This window comes from Cornus florida, unplaced genomic scaffold, assembly GCF_030987335.1.
Source record: "Cornus florida cultivar Cherokee Brave unplaced genomic scaffold, ASM3098733v1 CherokeeBrave_3.0.0_Hap2_Chr09, whole genome shotgun sequence".
In the NCBI taxonomy this organism is placed as follows: Eukaryota; Viridiplantae; Streptophyta; class Magnoliopsida; order Cornales; family Cornaceae; genus Cornus; species Cornus florida.
Window position 1 is genome coordinate 58,839,755 of NW_026775579.1, and position 22,825 is coordinate 58,862,579.

The 22,825-nt window shown below is 36.7% G+C and overlaps 1 protein-coding gene across 1 annotated transcript; it reads left to right on the forward strand.

Annotated features, from left to right (window-relative positions):
• Positions 1-1,263: 1,263 nt before the first annotated feature.
• Positions 1,264-18,700, forward strand: LOC132272674 (uncharacterized). Its single transcript, XM_059773775.1, has 3 exons — positions 1,264-1,272; positions 17,903-18,016; positions 18,080-18,700. Exons 1-3 carry the CDS (start codon positions 1,264-1,266, stop codon positions 18,698-18,700), a joined length of 744 nt encoding a protein of 247 aa, XP_059629758.1.
• The last annotated feature ends 4,125 nt before the right edge of the window (positions 18,701-22,825 follow it).

Below are 22,825 nucleotides of genomic sequence, written 5' to 3' on the forward strand. Positions count from 1 at the left end.
AAAACACCAAGAAACTCGTAAATATATCGAAAGAATAAGACTCGACATGGGAAACAGCCAGAACAATCTTCATAAAGAAAGGGGGGATGTTCTATACCTAACTTCCCGAACTTGAGAGGGATTGGGAGTTTGCTCGATTAGGGCACGGCCCATCTCCCTTTAACAATTATCATCCTCTCTTTCCACTTCTTCTCAGAAGTAGGGAGGTCTGTACATATCCTTTGGTGCAAGGGGGAAGTGAAAAAGAAATGACAAGGTTCGGTCCCATGCTTAGAAATAGAATAAGTAATCAGTAAGTCAGCCAGAGTCAGGTCAAAACTCTCCTGCCACCGGCGAATGAGGACTGCCGAGATTACTCGAATGAAGTTAGGGTTTACTTGCAGGGGTGCAATCCCCAATTTGTTGAAGACTAGGTGATAGAAAGGATGAAGGGGGAACCTAAAAGCGCTGAGATGTCCAACAGAGAGGAGCAACTCGTCTTCTCCGACGCCTTCGCCGGCGCAAAAATCAGCACCTTTGGGGTATTCTGCAATTTCTACCCCCTCGGGAATCTCAAATTCTTCCATTACAGATTCAATGGAGAACGGGATGCGACGAATAGATAAAATTGCATTTCTTTCTTCCTTAGTGAGGATATTGTTTGACCCAGAGGTGGATGTTTCAGCCTGGATCGGGGAAGCACCCGGCTGATTAGCCGAGTTATTTACAGGTGTAAGGAAGTTCGAAACCCTAGGTGGGGGAACCCTAATGAGATTAGGGGAAGACGAGGGAGTGGACTCAGAATCTATGATCTCTATACGCTCAGGAGTAGTCGAAGTACTCATAATGCAAGATCGAAGAGAAAAAGATGAAAAACTAACCTGATAAGATGACGGAATGAAGAACGCAAGAAACGTAGTGAGAGCAAAAGTAACCTTTATGGAATCTCTTAAGGCAGAATGGCAATGGGCAATCTTCGAACCGTCTTTTTGCAAAATAGACACCCGTGCAACTTCAATTCCCTTTTTAATAGAAGCCGCAATCCAATTAAAGAGGGAATTAAGGGCAAAGTGTGGTGGAAAAAATCTCCCTCCAATGAGAACTGTACACGTCATCGCAATATAAATACCCATCACAAATGTCAGAGGCCCATCCTGCTCAAAGCCTAGTCCAAGCTCGTTGACAGCCCAAAATCATAAGACACTAGCCCAAGGTCACAGAAAATTGATCTCTGTAGCATTGCTCAAGCCCGAAACAAGAGATCCAGCCCGTTAGCAATGTCACATGGATCAGGTTACTTATAGCCCAAATCCATTAAAAGGAAATTAGTCCTATTAGAAGAAGGATACAGCAAAGCAAGAAACTACTACACAAAGAAAATTATACAAAGGAATGAGCTCTATTTGTAAAGAATTTCTGTAGGGAAAGAATTGGAGGACAAGCAATGCGAGTCCTACCATAATTCAACCAATCTTTTGTGTATAAATAGAGGCCTGATAAGCGCCGAATATTGCATAGTCAAGCGCCCTTAATTGCATTAGTTAAGTCCACTATTTGTTTAATTATGCAGATTACTTTCATTTGTATGTTTTTGTGCATTTTCAGGTTCAATTGAAATAAAGGAGCAAGAAGGGTGTTTTGTAGAGTTTTTGAATATCAAGGTGCCAATTCTGAAATTCTGGCAGCAGTGAAGCCCAAAATTTGTTAGCATTTTGACCTATCAAACTCAAGAACTGGACTTCCCTCTTAACATAAAAGATTTAGAGCTCTGAATCAGCTTTCCAAATCTTCAAGTGGTTTATCATTCGGAGTTCGGAGCAGAGAGTTATGATCTTCTTATTAGAGGTGCTCAGAACTGCCTGGCAGCAATGAGTTTCTGCCTTACTCTTCAATTTCGACCAACCAGACTTGAGAATTGGATCTTTACCAAAACATAAAGCTTTTAGAGCTCTAAATCAGCTTTCCAAATCTTCAAACAATTCATCATTCAGAGTTTGGAACACAAAGTTATGGCTGTTTTATCAAAGTAGGTCCGGGCAAAGCAAAGCAAGCATGGAGCAATCTGCTCCATTTTTGAGTGCTCGAGGCCCTATTTCGAGTGCTCGAAATTCAGGTAGATTGCACTTCAAAAATGGCTCATTTCAGCCACTTGTGCATTGGGTTCCTCATTTCTACTTACCTTCTTTATGGAGTGGTTGGAAATGTTTTTGGAGCGAGGAGAGAGAGCTTTGGTTGGGGTCTTGATCTAGATAAGAGGGAAGCAAAGCCACACATATACCCTGTCCTTCATTTTTAGAGGAGGGGAGGAGAGAGAAGAGAACAAAGAGGGTGGTGTTCTTGAGTGCTACAGTAGAAGCTCGAAAATGGAGATGGAGGCTTCTTCTTCTTCCATTTTTGTATCCATGGATAACTAAACCTCCATCTAGGGAGGTGATGAAACTCCTCCTTGTAAGTATGTCTAGTTTTTGATATATTTTGGGGAATGAAATGTGTATTTGACTAGTTCCATAATCTAGAGCATGTTACATAATGTAATGGATGTTTTAATGTTCTAAAGATCATGTTGCATTAAATACTCTTGTCTTAGATGATTTAATCTCATGGTTGTATGTCTTGTTGTTTCATAGTGACAATGGAACTAAGACTATGGAATGGTTCTAATGGCATGATTTTGAGTGGCTTGTTAATTCATTGCTTAAGAATTTCTTTTGATGGATTAACCTTGTGACTTGTTATCATGTGCTCTCATCAATTGATTACTTATTTGACAATCTCTAGCTTAGTGAGCATGTTGAGGATTGCACCATAGTTTAGGTAATTTAAGCATGTGGAGCTTTGATAGGTCGTTCTTACATTTTAATTAATTGAATTTCTTGAAGATGTTATAGTAGTCATGACTTGCTATTCATCAAGGTCATTTATACATTAATTCCCCAAATCAATCATATAATTAGCTTGTGTAGAGGTTTGGAGTGGATTCACTTCCCTAGACTTCCTTCTCTAAATCTTCTCTTTTAATCTCCTTCAATTTATTGTTTTATGCATTCTGAATTTGCAGTTTAGTGACAAACAAAACAAACCCTCTATGAACACCCTTTATCACTCTAAAATGACTCTAGACACTTAGGTTGCCATAGATTAGCGCAGTCCCAGTGGTTCGACTTACCCGACCAATAGCCCTATTTTACAATGATTCGTGCTATTGCGAAGGTTGATGTTTAATTGACCAACCGATCAATTTTTGGCGCCGTTGCCGGGGACTGCAAATGGTTTAGCAACCAAAGTTTAGGGTTAAATTTAGTTTGATTGTGCATATTGTGTTTTGTGCATATTTTTCGTGTGGTTTAACCATTTTTTTTTTTGTAAGATTCTAGGGACTCGACTCTCGCCGTGGGAACACTAGCAAAGTGTAAGTCTAGAGAACCCTAGGTAAGCTTCTTGACCTTTTAGTTTCGCATTGTTATATATTGTGCATGTGTTAAGCTTAGAAGTAGTTAATTTATTTGCAAGCCCTTGTTGAGGCTATATTATTGTTTTAATTTCGTGTTCAAGCATCGGTCCTTGTCGTGGCCATTTATTTTCTGTCTTGATAATTGAGGAGAAAGGGAACATCGTATGTGGAGTTATGGATAATGAATTGCTTTGTTGATTATATGCTGTGCTGTTGATGTTCAGTCGTAGGTCACTCTCTCTACCCACAATTGATTCGCCCATTGATATCAATTCTCTTGAAAGAACTCTTAGAAGAAACCTTAGGGAATCTACTCTTACAAGGGATCTTGAAACAGAATTTAATACAATAGGAGATAATATAGGAAATCCAGGGAATGAAAGGGCTGAAATTCCTAATATCGAGCCAATGACTCTTAGAGATCATTTCATCCCTACCACCTATGCTTCTCCTTCTTGCATAGTAATGCCAAACATCGATGCAGCTCAATATGAGATCAAATCAAGCACCATCCAAATGCTTCCATCATTTCATGGCTTTGATAATGAAGATCCATATAAGCATCTTGATGAGTTCCTTGAAATCTGTTTGACCATCCGGTTGAGAGGTTTTCCGGACAATGCACTCCATCTCCATCTTTTCCCATTCTCCCTAAAGGATAGGGCAAAATATTGGTTGAACTCCCTCGCTCCCAATTCCATTACTTCTTGGGCTTAATTGCAACAAGAATTCCTTAAGAAGTATTATCCGGTGAGTAAAACCAACCAAATGAGGCGTTCCATTCTAAGCTTTTCTCAAATTGATGGAGAACAACTCCATGAGACTTGGGAAAGGCTACAAGATCTTCTTCGGAAATGTCCTCATCATTTGATCCCAAAATGGCAATTAGTGCAAGCTTTCTATGCCGGCTTGACCGAAACCCATAGATTCATAGTTGATTCTTCTTGTGGTGGGATGTTCATGTCCAAGAATGCGGATGAGGCTTGGACCCTACTTGAGAATTTAAGCAAAAATTCACTTCAACATAATTCTCGTAGGGCTCCGACCTCAACTATTGCAAAGAACACCAACCCTTGTCAACCAAAATCAATAAGGGAGGAATCATCTCAAGTGGATGCCATAACTCATAAATTCTACCAATTGATGGCACCACATCTTCCTCCTTCATTGTCTCAAAATTTGGCAAGTTCGGTTTGTACTTCATGTACTAGTCCATTCCATCTCTCGGAAGATTGCCCCACACCGGAGCAATTTCCCAATCCCAACCAAGAGCAAGCTAATGCCATGTTCTCAAGGCCCGAGCATAACCCGTATTCCAATACATATAATCCGGGTTGGAGGGACCATCCGAATTTTTCATGGAGGCAACAAGCCCCACAAAATTCCCAATTTCAAAATCAAGGGCCTTAAAATCAGCCCTCTTCTCAATATCAAGGTAGGCCTTTCCAAGCCTCTTCAAGCTACCGTCCTCCTTACAATCCAAATGTTTCCAATCAACCTTATGTGTATCCAACTAACGAGATAGTAGCTGCAAACAAGTAAATGATGGAATCATTGAACAAGCAAATCATGGATTCCAATAAGCAACTCTTGACATCTTTGCAGCCTACTCTCTAAATGGTTCACTCCCATACTCAATCCATAGCTAAGCTCAAAAATCAAGTGGGCCAAATAGCTAATTCGATGAACCAATTGCTCCAAAAGGACAAGGGTAAGCTTCACGCTCAACCATTTGAAAATCCTAGAGGGATTCATGCAATTGATGAAACCCCTTCTCCGAGTGGCCGAGTCTTGAGCATGTTCAAGCTATCATTACCCTTCAGAGTGGTAAAGTGGTCAACAACAAGGTCGATGGAGACAAAAGTGAGGAAGTTTCTCCTTTGAAAAATCCAAATCCAAGCTCTTCCAATCCAAATCCAAGCTCTTCCAATCCAAGCTCTTCTAATCCAAATCCAAGCTCTTCCAATCCAAATTCTTGTCCAAATACCATTCACGGAAATCCCACACATGTCACCCCAAATGTGGAAACTACTTATGAGCCAAAAGCTCCGCTTCCTCAACGTCTTCAAGAGTCGACACATTTTGGGAACAAGAATTGTAAAATTCAAGACATGTGGGAAGTTTTCAAGCAAGTGAAGATTAACTTGCCCCTCTTGGATGCTATCAAGCAAATCCCTCCCTATGCAAAATTTCTCAAAGATTTGTGCACTCAAAAGTGCACTTCCAAAAATCATTTGCCAAAAAAGGTGAGGTTGACTGAAAATGTTAGTGTTATCATTCAGCACAGCACTCATCCGAAGTATAAGGATCCGGGTGCCCCCACAATCTCTTGTGTCATTGGTGACAGAAAAATCGAGAAGGCCCTCCTTGACTTAGGAGCTAGTGTGAATTTAATTCCATATTCAATCTACCTACAACTTGGTTTGGGAGATCTTAAGCCGACTTCCATGGTTTTGCAACTTGCCGATAGATCGGTCAAGCATCCACGAGGTATTCTCGAGGACGTTATCATCAAAGTGGACAAATTCTACTTCCCGGTAGATTTTGTAGTTCTTGATACGGAACCGGTCCATGACCCAAAAAAGCACATTCCTGTGATCCTTGGTAGGCCATTTTTAGCCACGGCTAATGCATCAATTAATTACCGAATCGAGGTGATGGACATTGCTTTTGGAAACATGCAAGTCAAACTCCACATCTTTCATGTAACTCAACATCCCTCCAATGAGGATGATTGTTTTTTTATGGATGTCATTGATGAAGTGGTCGAAGAATCTCTCCCCTTCATTCTAAGCAAAGATCCTCTTGAAACTTGCATGTCCCATTTTGACTTCTCAAACTTTGATGTTGATCAAGCCATTCAAGAAGTCAATTCCTTGCTTGATATTAATGCTATCATGGATGTACCTCCTTGAAAAATTCCAAAAGAACCACTTCCCCAACTTTCCACTACTCCTCTGGTCCCATCATTGCTATCTCCGCCACAACTTGAGCTTAAACCGCTCCCGACCCATCTCAAGTATGTATTCCTTGGTCCAAAGCAAACCCTTCCGGTCATCATTGCCTCGAACCTTCAAAAAGACCAAGAGACCAACCTTTTAGCGGTGCTCCAAGAGCATAAAGAAGCTATTGGTTGGACAGTGGCAGATTTGAAAGGAATTGACCCCTCCATTTGTATGCACCGCATTCATATGGAGGATGACGCAAAGCCAACTAGAGAGGTCCAGCGCCGGTTAAATCCAAATATGAAGGAAGTGGTCATGAAAAAGGTGATCAAATTGCTAGATGCGGGAATCATCTACCCTATCTCTGATAGCAAGTGGGTGAGCCCCACACAAGTTGTTCCCAAGAAATCCGGTCTCACCGTTGTTGAAAATTTGGCGGGTGAGCTCGTGCTACGACGAACTACCACCGGGTGGCGTGTGTGCATTGACTACCGGAAACTCAATTCGTCAACTAGGAAAGATCATTTCCCACTCCCATTTATTGATCAAATCCTAGAAAGGCTAGCCGGCCAAAGCTTCTATTGTTTTCTTGATGGTTATTCCGGCTATAACCAAGTGACAATCGCCCCCCAAGATCAAGAGAAAACAACATTCACATGTCCCTTTGGTACGTTTGCCTATCGACGCATGCCTTTTGGGCTTTGCAATGCGCCGGCAACGTTCCAAAGGTGTATGAAGTCTATATTCTCGGATATGGTTGAAAAGTTCTTGGAAGTTTTCATGGACGATTTTTCCGTATTTGGCTCCTCCTTTGACTCGTGTCTCAAAAATTTGTCTCTGGTGCTCCAAAGATGCAAAGAGACGAATCTCATTCTAAGTTGGGAGAAAAGCCACTTCATGGTCCAAGAAGGCATTGTTTTAGGACATGTCATTTCTAAACGGGGAATCGAGGTAGACAAGGCAAAAGTTGAGTTGATCTCTAATCTTCCTCCTCCGAATTCCGTCCGTCAAATCCGTTCTTTTCTTGGCCATACCGGATTCTATCGTCGCTTCATCAAAGATTTTAGCAAAATCTCACGGCCCTTGTGTAATCTCTTAGCTAAGGATGTTCCGTTCAATTTTGATGACGCTTGCATGGAAGCTTTCATTAAACTTCGCACTCTTCTCTCATCCGCCCTAATCATGAAACCGCCTAATTGGTCTCTTCCCTTTGAGATCATGTGTGATGCATCCGACTATGCATTAGGGGCGGTTTTGGGCCAACGTGTGGATAAACTTCCGCATGTCATTTATTATGCCAGCAAGACTCTCTGCGATGCCCAATTGAACTACACCACCACTGAAAAAGAATCGCTAGCTGTAGTGTACGCCTTGGATAAATTTTGCTCTTATCTTCTTGGCTCCAAGGTCATCGTCTTTTCGGATCATGCCGCTCTTAGGCATTTGTTAGCGAAAAAAGAGACAAAACCCCGTTTAATTCGATGGATCCTCTTACTTCAAGAGTTTGACATTCACATCCGGGACAAAAAAGGGACCGACAATGTTGTCGCCGATCATCTCTCTCGCTTACTTATTGAAAACTCTTCCGAATTCGCAGCCATCCGTGATTCCTTTCCGGATGAGCAACTTCTTCAAGTTTCACATTTCAATCTTCCATGGTTTGCGGATATTGTCAACTATCTTGCGGTTGGTAAAATTCCAACTCATTGGTCCAAACAAGAGAAGGGCCGGTTTTTCTCCCAAGTCAAGCATTTCATTTAGGAAGATCCGGAACTATTCAAGTATTGCCCGGACCAAATCATCCAGCGATGCATTCCTGAAACCGAGACCACAAGCATTCTAAATTTTTGCCATACTCTTGCTTGTGGAGGCCATTTCAGTGCCAAAAAGACCGCTAACAAAGTTCTTCAAAGCGGATTCTTTTGGCCTACCTTGTTTCGGGATGCATACAATTTTTGCAAATCGTGTGAACGATGTCAAAAACTTGGATCCATGTCCCGAAGAGACATGATGCCCCTCACCAACATTTTAATTGTTGAAATTTTTGATGTGTGGGGGATTGACTTCATGGGACCATTTCCATCTTCTTATGGCTATGAGTACATCCTTGTAGCGGTGGATTATGTGTCTAAATGGGTTAAAGCCGAGGCTACCAAAACCGATGATCATAAAGTCGTGATCCAATTCATTCAGTCCCATATCTTTAGTCATTTTGGTACGCCCCGATCAATCATTAGTGATGGCGAATCTCATTTCCGAAATCGTTATCTCAAATCCGTCCTTATCAAGTATTCCGTCATTCATAAGGTTACTACACCTTACCACCCTCAAACGAGTGGTCAAGTAGAGATTTCTAACCAGGAGATTAAGCACATTTTGGAAAAAATGGTTAGACCGGACCGCAAAGATTGGTCATTAAGGCTAAACGATGCACTTTGGGCTTACCGGACAACTTATAAGACACCCATTGGCATGTCACCATATCGACTTGTCTTTGGCAAAGCATGTCATCTCCCTGTAGAATTAGAGCACCGTGCTTATTGGGCCATAAAAAGGTTCAATTTTTATCTCAAACAAGCCGGCTCTAATCGTGCGTTGCAATTAAATGAACTTGAGGAATTGCGTAATGACGCGTATGAAAGTGCAAAAATCTACAAGGCAAAGACTAAAGCTTTTCATGACAAACACATCGTCAAGAAGTCTTTTGCCCCCGGACAAAAGGTTTGGCTTTTCAATTCCCGCTTAAAACTCTTTCCCGGTAAACTCCGGTCAAGATGGGATGGTCCATACATTGTCACTACTGTCTTTCCTTATGGAGCAATCGAACTTCATGATCCTGCAAAAGGATCACTCTTCAAGGTTAATGGCCAACGGCTTAAGCCTTGCATTGATGGCACAATCCCAACCCGAAAAGTTGAGGAAGTCCTCTTGACGGACCCAATTTATGAGGATTAGTGCCAACTCTAACTTCGTCTAGCTATCGACATTAAATTTAGCAAAGCAAGGGAAGAAATTATTTCGCTGTTCCAAGCTTCCCTACCTTCTCAAATTGCTCGTGCCTTGAAATTTTCTGGGAAATGGTTTAGAAAAGCCAAAATTTTGATTTTTCTGAAATGGTCTTCAGTTGTGTTCCGCAATTTTAGACCGGCCTCTTAGACCTTCTCAGCTCTAATTTTCATTCCCAGAAATTTCCATCGCTTTCTAGCAATTTCATAGGATCTTTGGCATGCAACTCATGTGCACAACCTCTCATTTTCAATGCATTGTTGGATCATGGTTCCCCAAAACTTTCCATGCATTGGAGATGAAGTGCAAGGTTTAAAAAAAAATTTCCATGCATGGCTTGAATTTAGGACTGACATGCAAATTTTCAAAAATTCTCTATGCTTAAAATTTTCATTTTTGAGAATTCTATCCATTTTGCATCATGTTGAAATGTTTTAAGCTTGAAATTTTCATTTTTGAGAATTCTATCCATTTTGCATCATGTTGCAAAAAGCTTGAAAATTTTCTTAAACTCATCCATGCATTGTGTGCAGTGCAAAGTTTGAAAAAAAACTTTTTCATCCATGCATTGGAATGGGATGAATTTGCAAAGTTTAAAAATCTTCTTCAGAAATTTCATTCATGCTTTATGTGATGTTGTAAAAGTTGTAAATTTTTCCATGCAATTTAAATTCATGCATGCATCATTAAAGAAAAAAAAAAAAAAAAAAAAAATTTCCATGAACAATTTTCATTTCCTATGAAAAATTTCAATTTTTTCCATCCATGCAAAATTTCAATCCATTTCATCCATGAACTCAAAATCTAGCCATGCAAATCCATCCATGCAAGATCTTCCATGCATTCAAGTTGGCTGAAACATTCAATCTCCAAGTGCCAATTCATTTCCAAGCTACTGAGCCAATTTCGTGCCCTCCAAATTCCAGTTTGAGTGCTCCAAATGTCTTCACCATCAATCCCAAGCTCACTGCCTAATTTTGGAGCACTCTAAATCCCATTCAGATTTCTCCAAATTACCACACCAATTTTGCATGCATCACTGCCTTCATTTAGAGCACTCTAGCTTCCATTTAGAGTGCTCTAAATTTTCAGCCCAACATCCCGCAACCACTGTCTCCAATTCGAGCACTCGAAGGCCAAGCTTCGAGTGCTCGCCGCTGCTATCCCACTGCAACCCAACATACCGAACTCTCTGTCTTCAAATCGAGCACTCGAAATCCCATTTTGAGTGCTCGAAATTCCCTCCACCTCAACCTCATGCATGCCCAAAACCATCTCTCTCTCTCAGCAATTTCCACAACCCACCTGCAGCAGCTAACCATGCAACCCAACTTATCCAACCGAGCCTCAACCACCAACCTCAAAACAAACCAACCTCACCTCCTTCTCGGCAATCCAACCCAATGACCATCTTGCTCGACACCCACTTCAACCCACATTCCATTATCACTCTAAACCCGAGCCATCTATGCAACCCCACTCACCTTCCCATCCCTTCACTCCCTCAGCACCTCCACTCTCTAACACCATTTCAAACCTAACCAACACCTCATCCTCACCCTTCCATGCCAACCCACTTCCATGTAACCGACATGCACCATGCATGAGCCTCCTGCAACCAACCCACTTCCAAACCCACCCTCAACCATCTCGGCATCTCCCATACCAACCTCCCACCACTCTCGGCAACCCCATGCATGCCCACCCTCATGCATGCTTTTCATATAAATATATATATATATATATATATATATATATATATATATATATATATACTACATAAATAAATAAATACATAAATTTTTGGGTTTTGTTTAGATTTTTATCTTGCCATCTAATTCATGAGACTATTTTTATTTCTGTTTTGATTTTTCTTAAAAGCCTATGCTTTTACTTGTGTATAGTAGTTATGTTTTGACAGGTCTTCCTGTCCAAGTTTGGGGGACACTTTTGCGCATTCACATCGATGGATATTTTTGCATTCGTCACTCCACTTGGTAATATTGTTCTTTTACCTTCTTTGCTCTTATTTTGTTTCACTTGTCTTCACACATTGAGGACACTGTGACATTCAAGTTTGGGGGTGCAATAGGACATTTTTGGTTTCACATTTTTGCTAAGCAATGATAGTATAACTTGACACTTGTCGGAGATGAAGCATATGTTTAATACTTTGTGTATAGAAGCAATTGACATTTTTGAAAATAAAGAAAAATTTGAGTTGAAATGATCATGTGGATTCAAATTAGTCTGCATAAATGTCTCAATTAGATTCTTGCTGGATTTGACACTCTTTTAAGCTTCACAATGCACATATGCACATTGGAAACTAAACTGTGAGGCATGCAACTTGATCGACCTTGACCTTGGCCTAGTTAATTTGATTTGATGAACCTGATAAATGAATATCTTTGGCATGATTTAAGTTGTCTAAAAAAAAAGACTGAGAAAGAAAGAAAATAATGACCAGTTGACGTTCGTAACCTTTCCAACTCGAGCTATTAAGCCCTAGGAGTGTCTCTACACTTAGCACCCTAAAGCCGTCTGGTTTGGGAGTTGTTGGCCTAACGCTTGCTACAAGGGTTGGTTAGAAAGCTTAAAGGACTTAAACATTGCACGGTCATTCAAAAAATAAACTTGTAATAAGCATGGTTTGCTGGAGTTCGTAGCCTTTCCAACTTGAGCTATTAAGCCCTTTGGAGTGTCTCTACACTTAACAACCTAAAGCCATCTGGTTTGGGAGCTGTTGGCCTAACGCTTGCTACATAAGTTGGTTAGAAAGCTTAAGGGACTTCAGCATTGCACAACCATTCTATGTTTCGCTTCTGAGTTACAATAAATTGTCAGCTTTGTTTAGTAATAAATTCATGCCTTAGGGACTTCATTTAAAAGGGAATTCAGTGATTTGAAAACTCGTGTCTTGGAATTGGAAAAGAAAGTAAAAGCCGCATGTTGAGAATCCAATCCACTTTCACTGAAGTTAGAGTTGATTTCCATTTAAGAGATGATAATTGAGTTATTTATATGGACTATGGTGTTGATACATGCATGTTGAAATGTGTTTAGTATCAATGCTTCATATATGCAAGGTAGTCTTCCCAATGACCCCATCTCCAGCTCTTTTTCTGTTTCAAGTTATTTTTGAGCTATGTATATATCTCATTTTACCATGGATCATATTTTTGTAGTAGCATGCCCATGGTTGTCTTTTCATTAAGTTTTTCATTGTAGTTTTGCTAAGGGACTAGCAAAATGTAAGTTTGGGGGTGTGATAAGCGCCGAATATTGCATATTCAAGCGCCCTTAATTACATTAGTTAAGTCCATTGTTTGTTTAATTATGCAGATTACTTTCATTTGTATGTTTTTGTGCATTTTCAGGTTCAATTGAAATAAAGGAGCAAGAAGGGTGTTTTGTAGAGTTTTTGAATATCAAGGTGCCAATTCTGAAATTCTGGCAGCAGTGAAGCCCAAAGTTTGTTCGCCATTTTGACCTACCAAACTCAAGAATTGGACTTCCCTCTTCACATGAAAGATTTAGAGCTCTGAATCAGCTTTCCAAATCTTCAAGCGGTTTGTCATTCAGAGTTTGGAGCAGAGAGTTATGATCTTCTTATTAGAGGTGCTCAGAACTGCCTGGCAGCAATGAGTTTCTGCCTTGCTCTTCAATTTCGACCAACCAGACTTGAGAATTGGATCTTTACCAAAACATAAAGTTTTTAGATCTCTGAATCAGCTTTCCAAATCTTCAAACAATTCATCATTCAGAGTTCGGAGCACAAAGTTATGGCCATTTTATCAAAGTAGGTCCGGGCAAAGCAAAGCAAAGCAAGCATGGAGCAATCTGCTCCATTTTCGAGTGCTCGAGGCCCTATTTCGAGTGCTCGAAATTCAAGCAGATTGCACTTCAGAAATGGCTCATTTCAGCCACTTGTGCATTGGGTTCCTCATTTCTACTTACCTTCTTTATGGAGTGGTTGGAAATGTTTTTGGAGGGAGGAGAGAGAGCCTTGGTTGGGGTCTTGATCTAGATAAGAGGGAAGCAAAGCCACACACATATCCTATCCTTCATTTTTAGAGGAGGGGAGGAGAGAGAAGAGAGCAAAGAGGGTGGTGTTCTTGAGTGCTACAGTAGGAGCTCGAAAATGGAGATGGAGGCTTCTTTTTCTTCCATTTTTGTATCCATGGATAACTAAACCTCCATCTAGGGAGGTGATGAAACTCCTCCTTGTAAGCATGTCTAGTTTTTGATATATTTTGGGGAATGAAATGTGTATTTGACTAGTTCCATAATCTAGAGCATGTTACATAATGTAATGGATGTTTTAATGTTCTAAAGATCATGTTGTATTAAATACTCTTGTCTTAGATGATTTAATCTCATGGTTGTATGGCTTGTTGTTTCATAGTGACAATGGAGCTAAGACAATGGAATGATTTTAATGGCATGATTTTGAGTGGCTTGTTAATTCATTGCTTAAGAATTTCTTTTGATGGATTAACCTTGTGACTTGTTATCATGTGCTCTCATCAATTGATTACTTGTTTGACAATCTCTAGCTTAGTGAGCATGTTGAGGATTGCACCATAGTTTAGGTAATTTAAGCATGTGGAGCTTTGATAGGTCGTTCTTACATTTTAATTAATTGAATTTCTTGAAGATGTTATAGTAGTCATGAATTGCTATTCATCAAGATCATTTCTACATTAATTTCCCAAATCAATCATATAATTAGCTTGTGTAGAGGTTTGGAGTGGATTCACTTCCCTAGACTTCCTTCTCTAAATCTTCTCTTTTAATCTCCTTCAATTTATTGTTTTATGCATTCTGAATTTGTAGTTTAGTGACAAACAAAGCAAACCCTCTATGAACACCCCTTATCACTCTAAAATGACTCTAGACACTTAGGTTGCCATAGATTTGCGCAGTCCCAGTGGTTCGACTTACCCGACCAATAGCCCTATTTTACAATGATTCGTACTATTGCGAAGGTTGATATGTAATTGACCAACCGATCAAGGCCCAGACCTCCAATAAAAGGATCAAGCAATTCTATGCTTCTATATATACTGTTCTTGTTTTTTTTTATTGTTTATTGAGTGAGTTGTTTTATTTCTCTTAATCATTATTGGTTGGGCGAAATTTTGCACCTACAGACTTCAAATGAGGTTTCCCCAATTAAGTTATCTCTAAATTAAATAGAGACAAAATTTAGTTTATTTTTATAAAAATATTTTTTGTTCTTAAAAAAAATAGTTTGAAAACATTTGTCAAATTGTCAATAAACATTTTCTCAAAAAGGGAGTTAAGAAGGGTTCCAATTTTAAATGACATTTTTTTTTTTATAATTGTCTAAAAATTGTTTTGTTTTTCCCAGTAATATTCTTGAAATTTGTTGTAAAATGACTAAACAAAACAAATCCAAGTTTCTAATGTCCCATTGATGTTCCGGTAAGCTTAATTCAGTCAGGGTGATTCATTTTTTTTTTTTTTTTGGTTAAAAAACATTAATAGTATTTAAGAAGCTAGGTTTTCCCACTATTATTTGATTTGTGCAATATACAGAAACTTCAAATGAGTTTTCTCCAGTTAAGTTGTCTCTTAAATTAAATAGAGTCAAAATTTAGTTCATTTTTATAAAAATATTGTTTCGCACAATCGTTCTTGTGTTGCTCTTATGCTTTGAGCTCGCTCTCGCTTTCACGCTTCATGCGTTTTCACTCCTATTTTTACTCTATGCGACTTCAATTGTGCCACTATCGCGCTACCACTTTTACTTTACGTGACTTAATCAATAAGGGTTTGCCTTTAGTTCGTGGATCAATTTCTTGGTTACTTAAATATGAAAGGAAATGATCCTTGTAACATCATTCAATTTTGCACCGAGAGACGCCGAGAATGGGTAGTCAATTTAATCTCTGTGTTGTTCATTGGACACTTCATATCAATATTCTGTTAAGGACTTAAATATCTACGATAATGATATTCTCTAACTTTCATCTTTAATCATCACAATATATATATATATATATATATATATATATATATATATATATATATATATATTGTTCTTTCTACATTTAGTTTTTGGAAATCATAAATATGAAGACACGTCTGTTTAAGCCACACAATTATCATATATTTATGACAAAAGTGTAAAAATTATCCTGAAGTTTTATAAGTGAGCAGAATACTTCATGTGGTATAAAAATGAGCAAGTCAGTCCTTCTCATTTTAAAAGTGAATAATTTGTCCCCTTTCATTTTACTTCCAACCACTTTCTTACCATATTGTGCTGCACATAATTGATATTTTTTTATTAATTCCGAAAGTACCCTCCAACCGTTATACCCCATCTTCCTAGAAAAAGGCTTTTGCATTCATTTGTTCCAATCAAACTTATTTTTGTTCTCTCCTTTCCATTTACATCTACTCTCTATACTCTCCTTCAGTCCCTCCAATGTCAATTCATTTAAACATTTATATACCCCTCAATTATTGTTGGACAATATATATATATATATATATATATATATATATGTTCATGTGCATTTATTTCACTTTTGTCTTTTCTAGCTACTAGAAGAGTTTTGAGAATTAGACTATGTCAAATGGTTTGTAATGTAATACAATATCGCTGAGGATATAGTACAACTATGAAAGGTACGTAGTCAAAACCCCTCTTATATATGATTTGAAATCTGGGATTGTAAATCTATTTTTGGCCTCAAAGCCTTCCTCATTTCTCGCCTTAAAATAGCTTTCAAGGATTTTATTTGCTTGAAACTTCGATAAGTTGCTAGTTGTTTTGTGCTCTAAATGATTTTTTATTTTTTTGCTCTCTACTGAACTAGGCCATGAATGCAAATGAGGAAGTGTTACAAAAATAATAATAATAATAATAAATTAAAATACAGATGAGGGAAAAGTTAATGAATACGGGTTCTCCAATTCTAAAAAAAAAAAAAAAAAAAAAAAAAAAAAAAAAAAAAAAAAAAAAAAAAAAAACCCATTCGGCCCGCGTCATATAAATTAACCAGGCAGAGACGCACATGAGGAGTTACAACACTTAAGTCAATTTAGAGCCATGTAATACCTCACTTTATTATAAAGGGAATTTAAGATATTTTGCCTTTTATTATTTTTTTTATTAAAAAAAGTTAATTATAGGGGGTAGTGTGGTAAATACACAATAACATCGAGTGGAAAATGGTTGGAGGCGAAATGTAAAGGGGCAAGTTGCTTACTTTTGAAACTAAGAGAACTAACTTGCTCACTTTTATACAACATGGGATAGTGTGCTTACTTGGTGAAACTTCAGGGGTTTTTTGCACTCTTGCCTATATTTATTTTGTTTAATCTAATTGTTAATTGATTTTTTGTTTGGACAACTTAACTAAAATTAGTTCAAGCTACAAATACAAAAACAAGTTGACTCAGGTTGCTAAAACTTCTTTTTACTGCGCTATAATCCCTATGTTATTAGCTACAGTAATATGATTAGCCAAATGATCAAAGTATTGCCTTGGTGTTTTTGTTTTTACCTGGTAGTGTAGTGGGGACCAGTGAAGAAAACTTGTTTGGCAAAAATTATTTTGTTTTGTACCGTATTAAAACGTTTAGTAAATAATGACAAAAAATTAAAACACTAATTTAATATTTTTATATATTTTCGTACCGTATCATTTGATAATATAGCAATGAACAATAATCTTTTTTGGAAAAAAAATATCTTAAATAATAATTTTAAACCAACCATTAGTTAACATAAATTTCACATCCCGGTTAGTTGTTCATGAGGGATGCCACTAAGAATCTTTTGACATGTGTGATCTGTGGTGGGGTCCCCATCCACAGCTGGGGAAAGAATGGATACCTCCTAATATCTTTTGCGTTCATGATGAAAAAGATATTGATAAATACTTGCAAATAAACAAATGCTTTTCTTTTTTTAAATAGTTTGAAAATATGTGTCGAATTTTCAATAAGCATTTTCTCGAAAACCGAGTTAAGAAGGGTTCTAAATTTAAATGACTTTTTTTTTTTTTTACGTCTAAAAACTGTTTTGTTTTTCCTAGTAATATTCTTGAAATTTGTTGTAAAATGACTAACAAAACAAATCAGAGTTTCTAATGCCGGATACCCTTGTGAAATTTTTTTTTGCTCGACATCAAATTTGTATAAGTAAAATATAATTTTAATTTTTGGAAAGAAAAAATACACTAATAAATTAAGTTACACAATCCTTTTAATCGAGTGTTGCTCTTATGTTCTAAGTGCGCTCCCGCTCTCATACTTCGCGCACTTTTACTCCTATTTCCACTCTATGTGACTTAAATTTTGTCACTTCCATGCTCCCACTCTCTTTTTATATAACTTAACTAATAAAGCGTTATAAAGCATTTCCCAATGATTCATCGATCAATTTCTCCATCGATCATCATCTCCGCTTCAACATAGTTGTTGGGGAAAAGTTTGGGATTGTTTGGCCCCACCTAAGATTAAATATTTTTTGTGGCAGTGTGTTCATGGAGACCTTCCTACAAAAGTGGCGCTGAAGAAACGAGGTCTAAGCCTTGATGATGGGTGCTCTTGCTGTAATGAGGAGCCTGAATCTGTAGAGCATCATATTTTGGTATGTCCTTTCTCTTTGCAAGTGTGGAAACTTTCTCCTTTACGTTTGGATTTTGCATCCTAGCCAATATCAAATTTTGCGGAGTGGTGGGTATCGGTGTGTAAGAAAGGGGAGGATGCAGCATGTTTGGTGGCGTTTTATGCATGGGCTATTTGGAAAGCCAGGAATAGTTTTGTGTTTGACAAGGTTATGCTTTGTCTGAATAAGGTTAGTAAGATGGTGACTGCAGCTTTTTGGGAGTTTAAAGATGCTAATTCAGACATCCTGGATCAGCATTTTTCTTCCTCTGCACGGAATGTGTCAAATTGTTGTTCCTGGAATCCCCCTCCTGTGGGTGCTTTAAAGTGTAATATAGATGCCGCCTTTAGGAAAAACCGGTGTTTAGCTGGTGGTGGGGTGGTTTTCCGTGACCATAATGGTGTATTGAAGGAAGTTGTGATTCTTAAACACTTTAAGGCTTGCTCGGCCCTCATGGCAGAGGCGTTTGTATTACGGGCTGCTATTCTCTGGGCTATGCGCTTTCACTTTCGTAATCTTCTTTTTGAGAGTGATTCTGCTATTTTGTGTGCTACAGTGCTTGGGACACAACCTTGTCCAGTTGAAATTGATACAATTATGTATGACATACAAACTGCTTTGAAGGGGCTCATCTTGCTCATGTTCGTCGAGAAGCAAATGTTTTAGCTCATGAGGCTGTCAAGCTCTCAAAACCTCATGTGATTGAGGATCAAGTGCTTTAGTTCTATCCATTCCAATTATTGGAGTGTGCTTTCAGCGATAGGTTATCTTTGTCTTTGTAGTTGGTTTGGTTGTTTGCAGTGTTTGCCTTGGTAAAAAACAAAAAATGAAAGGAAATGACTCTTGTAACATTATTCAATTACATTTCATATCAATATTATGTTATGGACTTAAAATATCTCCCTTAATGACATTCTCTAACTTTCATCTTTAATTATTTTTTTCCTGTATTTAAGCTTCTTTAAACTATTTTTTGTTTAATGAAAATCACAATATATATATATATTGTACTTTCTACTTCTATTTTATAGAAATCATAAATATGAAGACGCATGCTTTAAGCTGCACAGTTATCATATATTTATTTTGTTTAATCTAATTATTAATTAATTTTTGATTTGGACAACTTAACTAAAATTAGTTCAAGGTACTAGTACAAAAATAAGTTTCATTCATTAATTTTAATTCAGGTTGCTAAAACTTCTTATTGCACTATTATCCTCTGTTATTAGCTGCAATAATATGATTAGCCAAATGATCAAAGTACTACCTTGGTGTTTTTGTTTTTGTCCGTATACTGTAACAGTGAGCAGTGAATAAAATATTTTTGATAAAAATTGTTTTGTTTTGCATAGTTTTGAAAGGTGACAAAAAATTAAAACACCAATTTAATATTTTTATATATTTTCATGAGGGGTGCTAAACACAGTCGCGGGTGCGACTGTTAAATCTCAGTCGCAATTTTAATTATTGACGCATGTATTTTCTTTCCCGATAATAAATTACTATTTTTCTACTAACTTCCTTTTGGAGCTCTCATTATGTATAATTATTATACCAGCCTTTTATTCTTAAAAAGAAACCGAGAAATTATTTGCGAAAATTCTCTCTTTATTCCATCTCACTCTAAAATTTTTTTTTTTTACAAAAGTCCATATCTAAATGTTTGAAGTTCAATTCTAAAATTTTCCTATATTCGAAGTATTGCTCTGATTTTTCAAATTAAAAAATATAAAAAAATAAAATAAAATAAATCAGGTAAAAAAATACTATAATCTGGTTCTCTTTCTAAAATTTCTTTTTTTGAAGTTAAATGTTTGAAATTCAAATATGATTTTTTTCAGATCCATATTCTCTGTTTTGAAGTATTAGGTTGTTTTTCAGATAAAAAAAAATCAAATGAAAAAAAACTATAATTTGGTTTTCTTGCATTCGTCCTTTTCTCTCTCTAAAAAAACAAGTTTTCAGCTTCGATTCTCTTCAGATCTGATTTTTTCAGATTCATACTCTCTGTATTCAATATATAGCTCTGGATGAAACCGTGAATGATTTCTAAGTTTCTCTCTACGGATGAGAGACTAGTATAGTAATTATACATACTGAGAGCCCTAAAAGGAAGTTAGAGATAAATAGTAATTAATTATCAAAAAAAAAAATGATTCTACAGTTTCAGGCGCGACTATGTTTAGCACCCCTCTATTTTCATAAGGTAACATTTGATAATGTAGCAATAAAAATAATTTAAAAAAAAAAAGTAAATTACACTCAGATCCCCTGATGTTAAACTATTTATCAATTAAATTAACATTTTAGTTTTAAATTACACTTATATTTGAATTAATCGTTTAACATTTCATTTAAACTTCAAATATCAATTTTTGGTGAGTTATAGTACTTTTAATGTGTTAAATAACTATGTTACCCTTTTACCTCCCATTACTTATTTTTTTAACCAAAATACCCTCACCATACACCTTTCCTCTTCTACCTCCTCCTCGTACCATCATCACCACCTCCCACTACCAGAACTCTTATCTCCGCCACAACCTGCCACCACCAGAACCCCATGTTTACTGGTATAAGAAATACTTCACTGATCTAATATATATCAAACATTCAAAACAAACTGGGTTTGTTTGGAATGTTTTGTATAGATTATATATATATATATATATATATATATATATATATCAATATATAGATATATCTATGTGTATTTGTAATTATTCATTTCTTTAACATATTTTTTTGGAAATTGAAGCTGATAAAGGACATCCTCAACTCACCCATCAATCCCGCACAGTACTAGTGGATGACGGCGAGGCAAGTTGATGACAAAATAGGCCCACCTACCTGAACTGAAGCGGCTCAAGACTCTGTGCCTCTGGCGGAAGTGGAACGACAGCGAGTGGAGTCTGTTTTTGTGGTTAAATTGGTTTTTTGATGGGTTAGATTTCAGTGATGAGTAATCCATATATTTTTTAATGTTTTTGTGTTAGATTTCAAGGGTTGGAGGACGAAATCCGCATCGGAGGAAGAGAGACCGCACAGAGGAGAAGAGGAGGTTGGATAAAACTCAAAATTATAGAGGGGCTTTTGTGTCATTTGATATTAAAAATATTTTGTACGTTAATATTTAGAAATTTGAGAGTATTCGCATCTATTTGAGATCAAAAAGTAAATTAAGACTTAAATGAAAATTTGAAACAAAAGTTAAAAAATTTTTAACTAACTAAAAAATAACCTAATCATAAGAGGTATATGCGTAATTTACCCTATATATATATATATATCTCTCTCTCTCTTAAATGATAAGTTTAAGCTAACCATTAATTAACATAAATTTCACATCCCGTTTAGTTGTCAATGAATTAGATGGCAAATTTGTGGATAATTTTCATTAGGGATACCAATAAGAATATGTTCACGTGTGTGAACCCTGGTGGGTCCCTCCCACGGCTAGGGGAAGAATGGAAGATTGGGTACCTTTTAGAATCTTTTGAGTGCATGATGAGCAAGATGTGGATAAATATTTACAAAAAAAAAAATGCTTATACTTCAAAAGTATTTGAAAGAGGCTCTATCCGTATTTGATGATGTGAGAAGTCAGTTATATTATAAAAGAAATTAATAATAAAATACATTTAATTTGATAATTAATGATAACCAATTAATTATAGTGTCTATACCTTTTAGGTGAATCAAAACATTTATTGAGTTGGAGAGTGATAGATGCTGGTTGGTGTATGTGTATTTATTAATGGTGTAGATTTAATAATCTCTCTCCTTCATCTCATAGATATAGAATTTGTAAGAAAATCTTTTATGAATTAGGGTATGAAAAATGAATAAAAGATTTTTTATAAAATATATATATATATATATACTAGATGATGACAAACTAATATATAATAATAATTAAGAAATTTATTATAGAGAAATATCAAATTTAATCCAAATATAAACACATAAGGTTAGTTTAAAAGCTCACAATTATTTAATAATTAAATTTGTTAAGTGAAGCGAGCAGGAAAGACTTATCAAGAATTTACTTTCAAAATACATCTCTCAAAACATTTTAATGGCCTTACTTATTCATTTTATCACATGCATTATATGAATTAAAAATGTAATTATTATATTAGGATCTCACAAAATTTTATATGATTTGAATTTCATCATTTGATCGATATACTCGAATCTAATACCAATAGCAATCTTGATTTAATGACTATAATAATAATTAGAATTGAAGTCGAATGATGAATTACCTCCCCTTTATTATGGAAATCAAATAAAATTGTATGATTAATTAAGGCAATATATGAAGTTTAAAGTTTGTTACTAGCTCACCACCTATGTGGACATATGGTCTTTAAATTCAATTATAAGGGCAAAAGGGACATATTCAAAGTTTGTCACTGGCCCTGACTCCCCCTTCTCCCCATCATAAAAGTTGTTGTTGTTGGGAAGGAAGGAGAGGAATTGGACGTCCGACCTACCCCAAAGTTGGTTTACCGAAGTACTCCGTAATTGGAGTATATATATATATATATATATATATATGTGTGCGCAGAAAGTAGTCAACTCCAATAAAACAAGTGTGAGTAATAAGGTTTGGCATACGATACGAAACCAACTTGTAGTGTCACAATAATGTTTGTATGTAATTCTATTGAAGACTGAAGTCCTCAACTTTTGCATAAGCAGTTGTAATTCTATCTCAGCACCATGAACCGAAATATATATATATATATATATATAATACCTGGCTTACTTGGTCAGAGGTCC

Bases quoted from the DNA above. Each gene is read 5' to 3' on its own strand.
- LOC132272674 (XM_059773775.1), top strand. The intron at 18,017-18,079 runs GTATGTCCTTTC...TTTGCATCCTAG, and splicing joins CTGTAGAGCATCATATTTTG to CCAATATCAAATTTTGCGGA.